General features: G+C 38.7%; 1 protein-coding gene across 12 annotated transcripts in view; it reads right to left on the minus strand.

Moving 5' to 3' along the window:
- MEIS2 (Meis homeobox 2) overlaps window positions 1-17,771 on the minus strand; it is a 226,301-nt gene that overhangs the window by 6,399 nt on the left and 202,131 nt on the right. For all 12 annotated transcript variants that reach the window (XM_081886952.1, XM_081886946.1, XM_081886951.1 and 9 more), the window contains one exon: window positions 82-140. In XM_081886952.1, the coding sequence (XP_081743078.1) occupies window positions 82-140 (59 nt within the window). The remainder of the gene's footprint in view (window positions 1-81; window positions 141-17,771) is intronic.

The raw sequence follows: 17,771 nt of genomic DNA on the forward strand, positions 1-17,771 counted from the left end.
CAGGTGAAGGGATTCCTGAAGAATAACTTGATGAGGATTTGTGCCTGTGGGACTTGAATACAGATACTACTTGGAACTTGCCTGCTCGATTTGACTGGTCAATCATAGGCTGTACTATTCTTCTTCTGGCATTAATAAACCTGAAACAGAACACAAAGTATAGAAATCTGATTGTCTGTTTAGTGCTGTACTTTAAAAAAAAAAAATCTTTTATTAGACCCCCACTTTCTTCCTCATGGCAGGGTTGCAGTACAGAAAACCGCATTAAAAACAAAAACAACATTCCAGGTTAGAAAACTACTCGTCAGGAAATAATGAATCACACATAAAAATATGCACAATTTAACACTTGATTTTACTTCAAAAGCAAGATTATCTGGCCATCTAAAAACCCAGTTAAAGGATTGTGGAATATTTTATTTTTATTTTTTGTCCTAGGCAATTCAGCTGCCATTGCAGCTGTCCATAAATGAGGACCAGGCTTTGCTATTCTGTGCTTTCACAAGGTATTGTTAGGTCAGCAAAGCCATCAATTAGGCTGTCTGAAGTTTTATCACCAGCACAGCAGCAATAAGTGCTGGCCCAGAAAGAACTTCTGCTCTTCTACAACTCCTGCAGTTTAAGCCTGTAAAGTCAAGGGTCATTTGGAGGTCAGTGCCAGCTGGGGGCGACCTTTTCAACCAAGAGTGGGACACCCAGGGCAGAGAGCATAAGGCAACATCCAACCATAAACCGGGGCACCTTTCAACTTGATAGAAAGAGGGAATTGCAGGTACATGTGTTTATTATTAGGCCCAAAATAACTTCTTCTCCAATCAGGTACCATAAGTAAAGCAGTGTCCGAGTCATCTGAATGCTAGGTAAAGCCCATTATTTGGCAAGGGAAGCCTGGATTTAATTTTGTGGGTAATCCAAAAATAAGTGCTTGCATATTTCCCCATTAAGTTAATGCATAACAACCCACATCAGATAATCTTGTTCAAACTAACCCCAGTGAAATGATTCCTCCCCCCCCAAAAAAATGTTTCTTAATTGCACAGTTTAGTTAAGGCCATTTTCTATAATTCACAAGACCCACTTGTTTTGATCTCTATTGTTTTTATCTCCATTCTCTGTGTTTTTAGAGAACATTAGTAGTTACGTTCAGGGTTTGTCCAGTATTGTCATTCATTCCTCAGCTAAATGACCCTTAAGAACTGCTAATGATCATTAGCGATTCCTGATACAGTATTCTAAACATACCCATCGCCTCAAACTTAGCTTATTTGTATCATATAAATTAATAACGATTTCAGTGAGCTTCATATAAAACCCATGATTATTAAAAGTTTGCAAGGTATTAGAATCTATCATTTGGGGTTTGGACATAGTCACTGCTCTTCTTCCAGGTTAAGTCCACTTTACAGTAATAGACACCTTTGAAATCAACTCTTCTCATTGTAAGCTAGTGGGAATGTCATTTAGTAGATGATGCATAAATGCTCAAAAGACTACATAGGCTACTTTACATCTTTTTGTTTACACATTGCTCACTATTTAAATACACCCATTGTAAAAAAAAAAAATAATACACTGCCTTATAATTAGTCAAAAGCAAATGCTAGGCATTTAAGACTGTTTTTATAACTTGCTCCTCTAGGCAATAGTGATTTCTGTCACTGAGGCTATATTCCTAACATAACACTGTGAATTCAAGGCATATTTCTGTCCTCCAAGACAAAGGTCTTTGATAGGGCTTAATTTGCTTAGCTGCTTTCCAGTAATGTTGCTACACTGACCAAACAGGGACTGACCTGAGCCTTCTGCAGCTAGCATGCCTTTTATCAGCTGAAGTTAACGCCAACAGAGATTAGCAGAAAAGCCTGATAAGACTGTTTTCTCTTCAATGAGCTTCTAATGATGTATGCAGATGGCAAGGTTTAAGGAATGAAACAAGCATGTACTGTACTTGGATTGGTAACACACAACAGATTCTCCTCCACTTTGAGCCTTGCTGACCCTTGCTTTCTTCAACCTAGCCACTCATAAGGTAAATTAAATTGCTTTTTCAGTTTTTATTTCAGCTCCAACCACTTTTTATTATTTACATCTGGTGGTCTCCTTATTTATGTCCCTTTCCACTTCCTTACAACACTCCCTTACTCACAGGACTGCAATGCATTATGGTTCTTCATTCTCAGCAGGAGAACACTACACTGTCTTCAAACAAATAATTAAGGGGAAGGTTAAAGGGGTTCACCTAAAGGTCATATCTTTGGAAACTCATCAGAATGTATACATTAATTTAAAAAGGGGGGGCATCCTCTTTAAGATTTTTTTTTTTAAAGGGAGTTTACACAACAATACAGAAGACTTGGACAATTCATAATCCTTTGACCAAAGGGATACAAAACTGGCTTTTATGAACATACACAATTAAAAACTCTAGCCTGTGGGGCTAATGTTAATTAATTCAACAGGTCAACAGGACAGAAACTTGGGAAGAGGATTTTGAAAATCTGCTCGGCACTTGTGTATTATGTGCATGTGCCAGTCACACATTTCCTAAAATGTAACACACCAACACACACACACACACACAGAGGGGGGACGGACTGGCCCAGAATTTATCTGCGTGAGAGCTGCTAATTGATTTAACAGATATTTTTTGAGGAAACAGTGGAAGACCTAGGTCAGTGGTTCTCAAATTTGAGGCAGGCCCCCCTGGGGGTACAAGTCATCTGGAAGGGGGTATTCAAAGTTCCAGGGAGGGAGATGATTCCACAAGATGCAGAACAAAAGCCACTTGCCTCCAAACAACAAACATTTTAATACTGCAGTCACCAAAAGTGCTGTACGAACCAGGGAACCTGAAAAGAAGCCCACAGAAGCTTCCGGGCTCAGGAAATTGTCATTCTGCCTTGAGTGGCTGGTTTTAGGAGGAAGACAATGTTCTAGATGTCTTCTAATGCCAACATGAGAAATGCGCCCTAGTTCACATATTTTTGGGACTACAACTCCCATCATCCCTAGCTAACAGGACTAGTGGTCAGGGATGATGGGAGTTGTAGTCCCAAAACATCTGGAGGGCCAAATTTGCCTATGCCTGGTCTATGGACATAACTCAAACCCAGCTAAAAGACATGGGATGATCACCAATGAAGCCAACTAGAACTTGGTGGCTTAGATGAAGGTGATACCCTGCAAACATGAATAAGTAGTCTACTGAAGTAACCATAGATGATTCTGGGAATAATTTTATTTCTCCATTCTGAAAAAGAATACCTGCTGCTTGTTGAAGAACAGATGTTGAAGTGGTAATTCAAGGAAATGGTGAAAGGAGTAAAAGTGTCAAGTGAAAGTAAAAGTGAGAATCCAGTGATCCAGGATAAAAGGATCCCAGGTATTAACAATGTTTAATAATATTGAACTAAAGAGCTGGATGAAATGGTGAGAGAATCAAAGGTTCCACTTGGAAGAACTCATGGCTTGATCTAGTTTCAAAGGACATCAGAGGTGTACTGGCAATCCATAAAAAAATAAAACTAAAAAATAATTCTCACCCCAAGAGGAGAAAATAGCACAATTGTACAGGTTGGTACTATGATAAAGGGCACTGATGTATTGCACCCTCTATTTCCCCTACACCAACAGTCATGTATCCCTCTCCAGTATTATTAAAATTCAGAAAAGTAGTTAAGATGCTTAACAGGAAAATGTCACATGGGGAAGAAGTCTTTAAAAGCTGATCTGCCATTGGAGATTTGTTTCTTCCCACCATTGAGACTCATGTTCTTCCTATGTACCACTCAGAGAATTTGACCATATTTGCTGCCTACTTTTAAGCAGAACAGAAATGCTGCATTGCTGGTGGTACGATAGGTATCCTATCACACAGCCTTAGGTACAGTAGACACCACTTGCAGCTGTCCTTTGATGACATGGCTGTAGAAATCAGCAGTAATGGCACTGCAGAAAGAAGTGTACAGTAGATGCCAACATTATGTGTAATGATGCTTGGAAGTGCTATGGTCAGAATGAATGCTGATTGTGCTACAGGCATTCACACCAATGAAATTGTTGCAAGTGGATCTGGTGAAAACTTGACAGCTATGAGTGATGAGTCCTAGGAATGGTGTTCAATGTCTGTAATGGATAATATGAATCCCAAAAAGGATCTTAAGAAATCACATCCAAGTAAGTATAGAAGTAGAAACAAAAGCTGGCCTATATGAAGAACAGAAGGATCTCTCAGCCCATTTTCCACAATAAGTGATTTCCCCCCTTTGATTTACTAAAATTTGAATTAAGATCAACAACTTAATTGTTCATGAGCCACTGAATAGCCTTCAAAAGGGTTATTACTTTTAACCATTACCATCATTAGATACTAATCAGAAACTTATACATGGCATTTTCTGAATTCCTTTTCCATTGCCCCCTAGTTTTAATTCAAGTGGAGCCTTTGGAGATATTCATTTTCCAGCACTAAAAGAGGGAAAGGATTATTTTTTGTTCATGAATAGTAGTGTGCGAAAATGGTGATAATTCATTCACAATATGTAAGAAGCATTTTTCCTCAGGTTTTTGTTCCAGCTCACTGTATGGCACTGACATTTTCAGTAGAGGGCTGGCATGACTTAAGCATGCAAAACAAATCCAAATTTGTTCACTTTTAATGGAAAAATTAATCTTTGGCCAACTGACATTTCAAAATTTGGAATGTACATATGACATGGGTCCTGCTGAGAAATTTAATCATTTTCAAATTGAATCAAATCCATTTTTTATTAAAAAGTCACCCTATTTTTCAGCAAAACACTTATGATAAAATTTAAATGGTCATAGTGCATGAGGAAAGAACTGTAGTATTTTATTTTAAAGATATCATAGATTTGAATAGAAAAACTTCTGAATTATATGTGAAACCTTTGTGTGCCCAATCTTCATGAGCTCTTACCCCACCACACTCCATTTGTAAGTGAAGCTAGAACATAAATTTCTTTGCCACATTTGGTTATAAACAGATTCACTCACATAAGTAAAACAGTTATTCCTGGACTGTAATCCTAGAGTGGGATTCAACTAACTTTTACTCAGAGTACATCTATTGAAATTAATAAACCTAACTAAGATAGGTCCTTTAATTTCAATGGTTCTACCTTGAGTAGGTTTAACACCCCTAAACACATTTACCATGGTTGCTTTGCCTATGCCCCATTGGTTTTCCTTGGTGCCTTGACATAATTTGAACATTGTGTTGAACTATATTGAATATTGAATAAAGGCAGTCTGTGAGCTGATTTCTGAATCTTTCTCTTAGAAACATAGAAGGTTGGGCATTTGCCCAATACTCCAACTGACTCATACAAATTAATGCAGCTGTGTCTGGGAACAGTCTTGCATGGTGATCTTGTGCCATAAAACCACACATTACCATGGCGAAAAGAAAGGAAGCGTGTATGGTTTTCACATTTCTAGTAATTATAAATATAAGGCATTTTCATTTACATTATTTGGGGAATTGTGCTTCCACATTCATTTATACCACAATCCTATGTATGTTTTTTCAGAAATAAATCCCAGTCTTCAATGGAACTTACTTTTGAGTACAATAAATAAGAATACCGTTGTGAGATCGATGCACTTGATGCTGAAAAGTTCCAATGAAATCTTCTGTGCCCAATATAGCACCCAACAGTTTTCTATACCTATGTAGCCACACTGACCCTTGGTCATCTTGCTATGGTAACCTATGGTGAGCTCTTTGTCAAAAACAACTTATTTCACAAAATGTCAGGCTAACATCATTTGATGACTCTGCTATGCAAAAGAAAATAATTAAATAGACCCTAAGCTACTTGTTGAAATACTGTACACACACTTTCTAAAATGAAAATTGAGATTCCCAGAGTTCTTTTCCAGGTACCAAATATTCAATTTCATGTGAATTTCTTTTCATGCAGAATCCAAGCTGATGAACAGCATTTGGCATGAGCTATTATGGCTACTTGGTAATATTTTGACAGGCTTAAGCATTTGCAAACCATATATTGTTCTGATGCGCTTAACATGGCATAGAGTAAATCTGTTAAACGTTCATAGATATTTGTCTATGTGTTATTATATTTGCAGGGTATTATGGCACTTTGAAACATGTAAATCCTAGGGGCCCACTCCCCCAACACCCTATCTACTACAGGAAATATGCAATTTTCACTTCAGGAAACTAAAACTCATATATTTATTGCATCTATAACTGACAAATTCCAGGACTGTCTAGTTCAGTTGATTTGCTTCTTCTGAAACACAAACATGAAATTTAATCTCTCTTCTTTTGGCACATATTTGTAATGATAGTAGTGTTACTAGTGGAGGTTTCCCTTCACAGTAGTCATGAATATTGTGCATTCTATGAAGCCATAGTGGCTACACAGCATGTATTTTAGAAAGGTAAAGGTAAAGGGACCCCTGACCATTAGGTCCAGTCGTGACCAACTCTGGGGTTGCGGCGCTCATCTCGCTTTATTGGCCGAGGGAGCCGGCGTACAGCTTCCAGGTCATGTGGCCAGCATGACTAAGCTGCTTCTGGTGAACCAGAGCAGGACACGGAAACGCCATTTACCTTCCCACCGGAGCGGTCCCTATTTATCTACTTGCACTTTGACGTGCTTTTGAACTGCTAGGTTGGCAGGAGCAGGGACTGAGCAACGGGAGCTCACCCCGTCACGGGGATTCGAACTGCTGACCTTCTGATCGGCAAGTCCTAGGCTCTGTGGTTTAACCCACAGCACCACCTGCGTCCCTTTATGTATTTTAGAACAGGCAACCAAATATTTCTTGTACTAAAAAGGAATACTTGGGGCTGAATCTGCTTGTGTATGGTGCCTGGTATTGAAGAAACCTTAGGAATGATTGCCGGACAGGTACTATTCATGCATTCTCCAAGCCAAGAGTCCACATAATTGGGCTGGCCTTGGTTGGTCAATCATTATTTGTGGTTTCCAGAGACACCACCTCTTCCCCAAGTCGTCTGCACACTCCAGGATTTGAAAGCAGTATCAATCTCCAAAGCCTGGTATGAAGTTGAGAGGCTGACCCCTTCCCTTCCCTTAAGTTCTCTACACAGGCCAGAGAACACGAGAGTGGTGCAGGGTATCACTCTCCTACACCCAGCAGGATCTATTTCTCCTGGACTTTTGTTTCTATAATGTGTGAAGAGCTTGGGGGGCAAACATTGCATCCTTTATTCTGTTTAAGCAACTAGGAAAAGGTGGTCACCAGGAAGAGAATCATGGTCCTAACTAGCCACATTTCAATCGGTGTGCAAAGTTGAACAACATTCTACATGCAGCTTCCCCTGCTGAATGCAAGCACATTGAGGTATATGCCTTGTTCATTTTAAGTGAACTGTATAATTTCACATTGTGAAGTTTTAAAAACCTGGATGAATATTTTGGGTGCATCCAAAGAGCTACCCTTAGACATACTTAAAGAAATTTGGGTATGCCTTGGGGGGGGGCATTTCTTTTGAATAACAACTCTCAATACCGTATCCCAATTCTTCTTCTTTTTTTAAGTATCATTATTTGCAAAAGGAGTGTGGAATGGGTGCACGATTTGAAAAAAAACTAGCCCAGCATGCAGAACTGGTTGAACATGGCTCTTTGGACACAGGGCTTTGCGTATGAAAGATATCTATGTCACATCTTTCCAGTGACTCAGAATAACGCCAAGTTTCCCTCCCAATAATACAAACAACTTGGGAGGAGTTATTTTTTTCATTGGTACTGTGGGAATTAACCCCCTGCCTTCCTCTTTACCATTCTCTTCGATCTTGCTTGGGGGCTACAGCAGCAGCAACTATTTATTTACAGAATTAACAACATGTGTAGCTTGGCCCTAAATGTGTGATTTTTGAGTGGCCTACAGAAGAGGCTTTTCTGGAATAGTACTGGAATACAAAATATTAAATTAACGGTTTTAGTTTAATTTACAGTATACAGTGTATTTTATACCTTTCAAACAATCCTTAATTATTAAACACACATTTCTTTTTCCTGGCTGAAATCTACTAATCTCAGTTCATTTCATTCTTTTCTCTCAATAGAATTACGGTAGGTATCCATTTCCATGTATATAGTTTTATAACAAAGGATGATACACATATTTCTTTAGGACGACTGTGCCATACCAGGCTACACGGCATTCTTTCTGTTCGTATATTTAAAGCTGCTTTAAATCACTTGGCTACAAACCAGTCCAAAAGGCTATTAAGTAAAGAATACTTAAAAGTCAGAGAAAGTTAGAAGATTTCATTTACTTGAAACACTTTTTACTGAAAATTTTGTGGGCATTCAAAAAAAGATTAGGATACCTTAACAATGGCAACGACTGATTCATGACTAGATGGGCACTATACTCTCTTATGGTACTAAAGTGTCTTATGATACCACAGATGGTCAATGCAAAACAACAACAACAACTACTTCTTCTTCTTCTTCTTCTTCTTCTTCTTCTTCTTCTTCTTCTTCTTCTTCTTCTTCTTCTTCTTCTTCCATACTTCTGTAGTGCCTGCACTAAAGAAGATACTAGTATCCCCTGTGATAGTATGCCTACAAAAACATCATTTGTTTAGGGTGGAGTTTTTTTGGTTTTGTTCTAAAGCACTACAAAGTTCCAAAATTCCTATTTTGGCAATACTTTTATTATACCAACCAAAATGTAATAAAATTGTGTGCAAACTTTTGAGTTCACAAGAACTCTTTATCAGGCTATTTCCCACTTCTTATGGGTCAATGTTGACAAATGGACAGAATTGCCCACCTGTCAATAGCTACCTATCATAGTACAAAGCAGGTTGCCAGAACCACTGATCAATGGCAACTTTATTTGATAACCTGCTTTTAGTGTCAATCAACTGATTGGTGCTAGGAGTGCATTTTCAAAGTCATCACTGGCAGTTCCAGGGAGTCCCTTTGAAGTACTTTTGGTGCACTAAGGAGTTTCTAATAGGGAAACATAGTACAGTCCTAAATTGAGCATTCCTAAGCTTCCCTTGGACCTGTTCCTATATAATTGAGTTAATTTTGCCTTATTTTAGTGAAGAGGGAAGAATGGGACTGGTATATATCTGAAAAAGATATGAGAATGTAGGCAATATCGACATTTTTACTGCAATGCATCCGAGCGAGCTTGGGTTAATATGCTTCCATTTTTAATCCTGTTGCATGCTTTTATAAATATTTGTATAGTTCCTTCAGCCTAAATGTTTAATATCAGATGTGAGAGGTATTCCTAGGTATTTAAAGCCTCCATGTGCTCTTGGAGTGGGCTATTAATTATTATTATTATTATTATTATTATTATTATTATTATTATTATTAATTTGCAATACAAAAATATGTATCATAATAACAGACAAAAGCAGTAACCCCCCCACCCCACACATAATGCAGTAACCCTGCCCTCCCACTGCAATGGAAATTGTGAGACACAAAATGTATACATTTCCTACAAGAGAGACATAAAACTTTGATTCACAAAGTGAAAAGAAGAATATCATTTTTTGAAACAAACCAACAAAATGTAATCAGCTTCATGTAGCAAGGGCCAGGTTTAGGATTCAGAGAACTGAGCTATAGTTAGCTTAGTGTACACAGCTAAAATGAAATTTACACAAAACATACGGACTTGGCAAAACCACTCCCCTAGCTTTTTTTTTTTTTTTGCTCTTTTGGCCAAGATTCAAACATGGATACATTCCTACATATTTGCATCAGGAAACCATTGAAAGGCATATGCTGAGTGCCGAAATGCTACCTTGTTTTTTAAAATGAAATTTTAAACTCCAAATCTGAATTTCTGTCAGCAATGTTAAAATGTGGAAAAGAAAATGCACATTTGCCTCTCAAAATTTGGTCCAGCTCTATGCATTTTTCAAGTCCTTTTCCTGCATCTCTTGTACCTATATGTTCACTCACAACACCAGATAGAGAGGTTCCCAGTGACCTCTGCCAACATATATACTAGGAAGCCATGAGATGGAGCCAAACTATAGGGTTCTGTGTAGGACTCAATGAAGTTAGGTGAAACAATTCCTGGAAATATGATGTACAGCAGAACCCTACACATTATTTACTTGGACGTAATCCCACTATTTAATAGGATTTAATCCCAAATCAATGTGCACTAGATTAAATCTTTAGGCTATAGTCCTATATAAATTTACCTGGGAATCTTACTGAATTCAGTGGGGCTTACTTCTGAGTAGACATGTATAGGATTATGCTGTTATATTAGTGTCCCAGTTTTATCAGGAACATATATGTGCCATATACTCTGTCTCAAACGAAAGACTTTTAAGACAAATACTGCTAATAAATTGTCTAACTATAACATGCTGTGGAATTCTGATAGCTCTTTAATGTATAGGTGCTTCTTTTTTATTTTCTGGCGATTTAAAAAACCCTGAACAGCACAATGCTACATGTGTCTACTCAAAAGTAAGTCCCGCTGTGTTTACTGGTGATTGTTCCCAGGAAAGTATGAATACAATTGCAGCCTTATATAGCTATAAGACTGAACAGTACAAGTCCATTTTGCATTAAAATTATAATAATATAATGGAATAATCCACCATCCCGGATTATAAATATACTGTGAATCCCCACAGTGAATAAATAACCAGTTGCAGAAATAAATAAATCTCCTAATATTAAGTGTAATAAAGAATTGCTACTACAGAAAGACATTGACAGACACCGATTTTCGTTATGAGCTTTCAAGAATTTTTAACCTATGTAGAAAATTATTTTTTATTTCCCCTGGAAATCTGAATGGTAATAAACACTATTCTGTGAATGTAATCACATCTGATGCCACATAACAAAACATCTCAGCAGGTCATGTTTTCCAAAGTGATGTCTGCTTCCTTTCTATAATGCCATTAGATTATTCATAAGCAGTTATTTATCACACTGTAAGAGAGATCTTTCATAGGTACTTGAAAGGAAGGGAGGAGACAAACAGAAAGAGTTCCTTAGCTATTCACATCTTAAAGATAAAATGCTAAATCAATAGACATGTTGTAGTATATTGCCTCATCCTGCACATGATTTATTGCAGATGAGAATCAACTAGAAACCGAATTACTTTGAAAGTTTTACTGCTGATGTTAAAATTCCAGGTCTGTATACATACATTTTATAGAGGCACTAAGTACAGCTTTTGCAAATTTGTAACCTCTTATTTTGAGGTTATGTACATTGGAATAACCACTGCATAAAACAGAGACCTTTCATATAATTCTTAAACTGACCACTCAACCATTTATGTTGCTGTCATAGCTTAAATTTCTGGGGGCGGAAACCCATATTTTTGTAGCATTTAGGCAAATTATTGGCAATTGTGCTTATTCCAAACCAGATTAGGTTTTTGAATGTTTTATATAAACAATTACGAAGGGATATTCATTTTCAAAGCTAGTATCTGTTTGCTTTTTGGTATTTATGATGAAATTTAAAAGCACTTTCAGAGGAAAATAAGCTTAGTAATAACTTTTCCCAAGTGTAAGCACATGTGTAAGCATGCTTAGAAACAACCTGCTAGATACATTTGAAGAGATCAAGGTGCTCTTGCATGTCTTGTATTATATGTATCTCTGATTAGCTTGTCATCTACTCTGAAGAAGATGTAGCCCAATTCTCCTATGCTGTATAGCAGGCCAGCTGTTAGCTGTCTGTCAAGCACCTAAAGTGGACAAGTAGTCCAGGAGCAAAAATGTCACTCCTTTGATCTGGCAAGGAGCAGCTGCTGATTTATAGAGTAGGACTTTGTTCTTCCGTTCTATTTTACTTTCTTTCCTAAGGCAGAACCACAAAATCCAGGAGAAAAAAAAAAGTGCCGTTCTCTGCAACATCAACAAGCTCTGACAACTGCAACAGGGTTTTTCTTGGCCCTAACAAAGCTCTCAGGCATCTCCTTTGACGCTCACCTTTCCCTCCCCCCTTCTTCTTTTTGCAATGCGGTAGTTATTGTTTAATTCAGCTTCTGTAAATGGAATGGACTGTGGCCAGCAAGCCTGGGGCATAAACACACCTGTATGAAAGAAGTCTTATTGTAGCAACCATCTACATCCAACCTGCACATGCACTGCTGGTTCTTGAGTTCAGAAGCTATGCTCCATTTTCCTGACAGCAAATTTTGCCCTAAGTAAACTATGCTTTTTGTATCCACTGTCCTGTCTTGACCATGCTTGTGCATTTTTCCATAGCTATTAAAATCTTCAAATCTGAAGGCAAAAGGATTAAGGCATGGAAATATATATTTTACCTGCCTGTCAACTCAGTGAAATTTGTTATGAACATCCCCAAGTCTTTCAAATCTATCGCCAACACCAACAAAAAGGAACTCCATGCTGAAAAATTGACGTGTATTGATCTTCAAGGTGTTCATGCTGGTTTAGGGACATGGTTAATATACTAGCAGCCACAAGCAGGTAATGATACAGAATTGATTTATTAAGGATTATTGGGGGAAAGAACTTTATAAGGAGTTGGTTTCAATACAATAAAAATATTGAAACTATGACCTGGCTTGACCCCTTAGGGTCAGCTGGTTTAAGAAACAGATCACCTTTTATGAGGTGCTGAGTGATCCTCTTTCTCCTCTAGAAGTTAAAGAGCACTATTTAAAGAAATTTCTTTATAGGAATCGGGCTCTTAATATCTTTATTGGCTGTTCTTGATTTTTAAAGCCACGGATTTTAAAGTTACAGAATTGAGCATTGCAGAGAAGTTGGACACAAACCACACACACACACACACACACACACACACACACACACATATATATATATGGATCATGACTAACTTAAGTGTCATTTATTTCCATGGGTCTAAGTAGTCTGGATCTAATCCTACAAATGAACAACTATAGGGACAACCTATTTACTTTCCTAGAGATGAAGGGAAAAGTTTTAGGAAGACTAGACAGGTAAACAAAGAGATATAACAGCCATAATGATTTCTCAACGTGTGACAATTTTTCAGATGCGTATGTGCATGTTATCCTTTTCAGTCTTAGATATCTTATTTGTTTCAAAAGAAGGCAGAAAAATAATTTAAGTATAGCAGTGGGTTAAGCCCCCAAAAGGCAATTCAGTATAATTCTTTGCAGTGTTCACCAGAACTTAGTCTGGTCCCCAGCAGTAAGGAATTGTCACTATGGTAGAAAAGTCACATGGAACTCTTATGCATAGAGGTTCTACCCCTTGCTTCACTGGAGAGTTTCCCCTCCACTGAAATTAATGGGAAAGACTTTGCAGGCGATGTAACTCTATGCATATTAGAGCACCCCATTAGTATCTGAGATATCCTTTGATATCTGCCAATTTTGCATCTCCTTTGGGAAAGCCATCAACTCTTGAGGTCAGTAGATGTTTACCTCCACCAACCACTCAATTATTGTTCCCTGAGTCTTCTGAGTGCCAGTAAGTCCCCTCATTTATTTAGAAATCTTGGTCACTTAACCTGAAATAAAGCAGTAATATTTGTCTTGCATAGATCCCCTTTACTTCATTTATGCTCCGCAAAATATAGTGTTGATTCATCACCAGAAACAAATCACCAGGTTCACAAGAAGTAGTGTAGCATAGTGTAGACTGAGCTATGAATTAGGAAGCCTATGGTTCAAATCTCACCTCTGCTATGTATGGTTCAGGTAGCATTAGTAAGCTGTTGTGTGACATCAGGTGCTAGACATGGGCGTAGCCAAGAAGAAGAAGAGTTTGGATTTGATATCCCGCCTTTCACTCCCTTTAAGGAGTCTCAAAGCGGCTAACATTCTCCTTTCCCCTTCCTCCCCCACAACAAACACTCTGTGAAGTGAGTGGGGCTGAGAGACTTCAAAGAAGTGTGACTAGCCCAAGGTCACCCAGCAGCTGCATGTGGAGGAGCGAAGACGCGAACCTGGTTCCCCAGATTACGAGACTACCGCTCTTAACCACTACACCACACTGGCTCTCAGTGTGGGGGGGCAAGGAGGGGCAGCTGTCCCCCTAAATCTATAACAATCAATAAAAATACATAGCAAACTGAGGTTCTGTCACCCCAACAAAAGTCCTGCCCCCCTAACAAAAATCCTGGCTACGCCCATGGTGCTAGTCATATTCATAGTAGACATATAGAAATAAATTCACTTAAGTAACTTAAATCTATTGATTTCAGTGGGTCTGCTCTGAGTATGACTACCATTAAATATTACTGACTGTCTCATTCAATGACCCATCATCTGCAATAAAGCCATTTATTGATTGCATTTACTATCTGCCCTTCATCACACAGTTGCAGGGCATGGTACGTAAAGAAATATACAGATCTAAAATACACAACAGCAAAAAGATATAAAAATAATTTAAAACCACATTAAATAACATCTCAAGGAAGGAGGTGACCATATTCAATTAAACCAGTTCCTCCTCCCCTAAAAGGTCTAGGGGCAAAGGGGTGCCTCTTCATCTGTCAATGAAAAGCATATCATTTCACTGCAAGATGTAGCTTAGAGAGGATGGCACTGCATAGGCTATCACATAGAAAGACTCTCTCATGTGCTGTTGTCTCTAAAACTTTGCTAGGTAGTGATGTCACAAGGAGGTGGTGGAGCCACAGTTGATCCTAATACCCAGCCACGTTGATATAAGAGAAGACATTCCTCCAGAAGTTATTTAGGGCTAACTGCCCAGCCCTACAGGCTAATGCTTTGTACACTAGCATACCCTATGTATATGTGAAATAACAACAGCGACAACAACAGAAATGACAAAAAGATAAAGTTAGTGGAAACCACTAGAGAAACTTTGCATTAAAAGCTACAGCTTTGAAAGTTATAGCAGTTATAAGAACTCTGACCCATGATATGAAATAATGCACCATTTGCTGATTCTACTGAAATTTGACTTTAAAACAAGAGTAAAAGTAGAATTTAGTATTTTTTTTTCTGAGTCAAAGCAAAAAGTAAAGCAAAAGGTAGGGTTCATGATCAGAAGCATTACAAGTAAATTTGGGTGAACTATTTTAGCAATAACTGTGAAAACGTATACAGAAACATTGGTAAGTATTTGTGAAAAATGCTCAGTGAACCAAACAGGCTATATACATTTTTGTTGAACAGGAACCCTTCACTCTGCATTGGAAAACTGTTTTCAAAACTGAGAGGTTGTGAAATGCTGGGCAGGGGGTGGGGGGCAGTGGTAAATTGCTCAGAGTTTGTAAATTAAAAATTGCACTGGGCTAACAAGCCATTTCTGTGAGTCTTTTTGGATTCTGTCCACTATTTTTGTTTTTTAACACAAATGAAATGCAGGAGCAGGTTTCCACTCAGCCAATGTGTTTCTGTTTATGTTTGGGGTGCACTGGTATGTGCATCATAATGCTCGTTCATAACTTGTTTGATTGGATATGTATTTTTGTGGGGGTAGGTTTCCCCTCCTAGGTCACTGGTTATTGTGCATTACTATACCTGAATTGGGATCATGTGCAATTTATATTGATAGAGTACTCACAGGGCAATCCTAAGTATGCTTACATAGAAATAAGTCCTATACCTAGGGCTTACACCTGGGGCTTACATCTAGGCAAGTGTGTATAGGATTGCTTCAATACCTTAAATATTATAGAGTGAAGACATAAAAATACACCATCTCAAGCATGGTATCTGAATAAGGCAGTTTTGGGAGCCTTTGGACTAAAAGGTGATATACAGTGGTACTCGGGTTACAGACACTTCAGGTTACAGTTGCTTCAAGTTATAGACTCCGCTAACCCTGAAGTAGCACCTCGGGTTAAGAACTTTGCTTCAGGATAAGAACAGAAATCGTGCGGCGGTGGCATGGCAGCAGCAGGAGGCCCCATTAGCTGAAGTGGTGCTTCAGGTTAAGAACAGTTTCAGGTTAAGAACGGACCTCTGGAACGAACTAAGTTCTTAACCAGAGGTACCACTGTATAAACAACAACCATACCAGTTAATAAGTTATACTGAATTAAATTGCAATGCATTAAAAAGGAAATGCAAAGGAATGCAAAGATTTATCTCACTGAAAAATTTAAAAATCCTTTGCGAACGTAAGAGTTAGATCAGCTGGCAAAGGGGGATTTGTTTCTCCTCCTCTTGTATCTTCAGTAGTTGTTCTATTCTCTGCTCTTTTCAGTGCAACTATATTATTATCCACAAAATTTTTAGCATCATCGTAATCATAAAATATATATTTTATATCTTTATAAATCACCAGAGGCTTAGCAGAATCCAGTAATGCCACATCTGCTTTAATCCTAGTAAATTCTAGCCTGAGAGAGTCTAGTAAGTGGAATATGTCACCACGTTTCCTGAAAGATTCAGGAAATACATCATCTCCTTGATTCCTGAAAATGCAAAACAAATACAACAAAGAGCAATTGGCAGAAGGAAAGCTGGTACACTTACAGTGCAATCCTAAACATGTTTACTCAGAAGTCAGTGTTAAAAGAATTCAATGGGATTTACTTCTAAGTAGACATGCACAGAATTGCTGTAAATGTATAGTTTGTATAGGGATTAACAAACAGGTATTACTATCTCTGTCATACAAAGATCTCTTGATCACCTGTTTATTCTGCCAGTGCTGCTGTTTGAAGATAGGTAAACTTCTTGCGCCCTGAACCTACCACATATTCTTGAGCCGATGCCCAAATTCAGCTGTTCAGATGCAAACACAAATCTACCTACCTCACTACCAGTGCTAACCAGTCACATTAATTTAATTATATAAGCAGAGGTGATCTAACCTAAAGAGATCATGCTCAGCCTTTTTGCTGCTGACTTAAAGTTAAAGTTGTATAGAGGGTAATATAGGATATAATGCACAATGTCAAATACTGTAAATGAGATTGACTTCTTGCCCTACATACAAACAAGGTGGCAAATAGAATATGTAAACCAGGTAAGCAGGTACAGCACCAAACACAACATGAGCGGCAAGAAGGGACAGTCTTGCTCTATAAGGATTGAACCTCATTGGCCAGGCAGCCTACTCAACAATCTGCCAATTCTGAATATCTGTACCCATAGGCGCCGACTCCATGGGGCTTGAGGGGGCCTGAGCCCCCTCAAAAATTCGTTTGGGGGGGCTCCGCCCCCCAATAATCTCCGGCGCCCCTCCAGCAGAGCGCCATCGCCGCCCCTCCCCCAGCCCAAAATGCACAGGGAGGGGCGGGCTGCATGCCTCCTGCCCTCCCTCCCGAGCAAAAGCTCCACCCAATTTCCTTTGGAGCTGATTAATAGGCGCAGCACGCTCTCCCCTATTCGCTCACGAGGAGGCGGCGCCACTTTATTTGCATATTCATGAGCTTATTTATTATTCATGAGCTTTCCCAGGCCCCCCCAATATTTTTTATAAGTCCGCGTCCCTGTCTGTACCTGATGTTGGGGACATGAGACAGGATGGAATTCCATTGGTATACTATCCACATCAGTGCCTAACTATATCCCTGTCTGAAGTATCAGCAGATAGTCTCAAACACGATTGAGGACTCTGAGGTTGGTGGTCCTGGGAGCTTTAATATGCATGCTGAGGCTCTTTTTGGGGAGCATCTGAAAATTTCATGACCTCCATAGCAACCACAGGACTGTCTCAAGTTATCTGGACAGGATAAATTTAGCAGGATACAATTTGGACTTGATTTTCTGCAGTGGAAGGGGGGGGGAATGATCCATGCATGGAGGAAGCCAATAAAGACTACATTGTCATGGTCAGATCA

Source organism: Podarcis melisellensis (genome assembly GCF_964234715.1).
Source record: "Podarcis melisellensis genome assembly, chromosome: 1".
NCBI classification, from domain to species: domain Eukaryota; kingdom Metazoa; phylum Chordata; class Lepidosauria; order Squamata; family Lacertidae; genus Podarcis; species Podarcis melisellensis.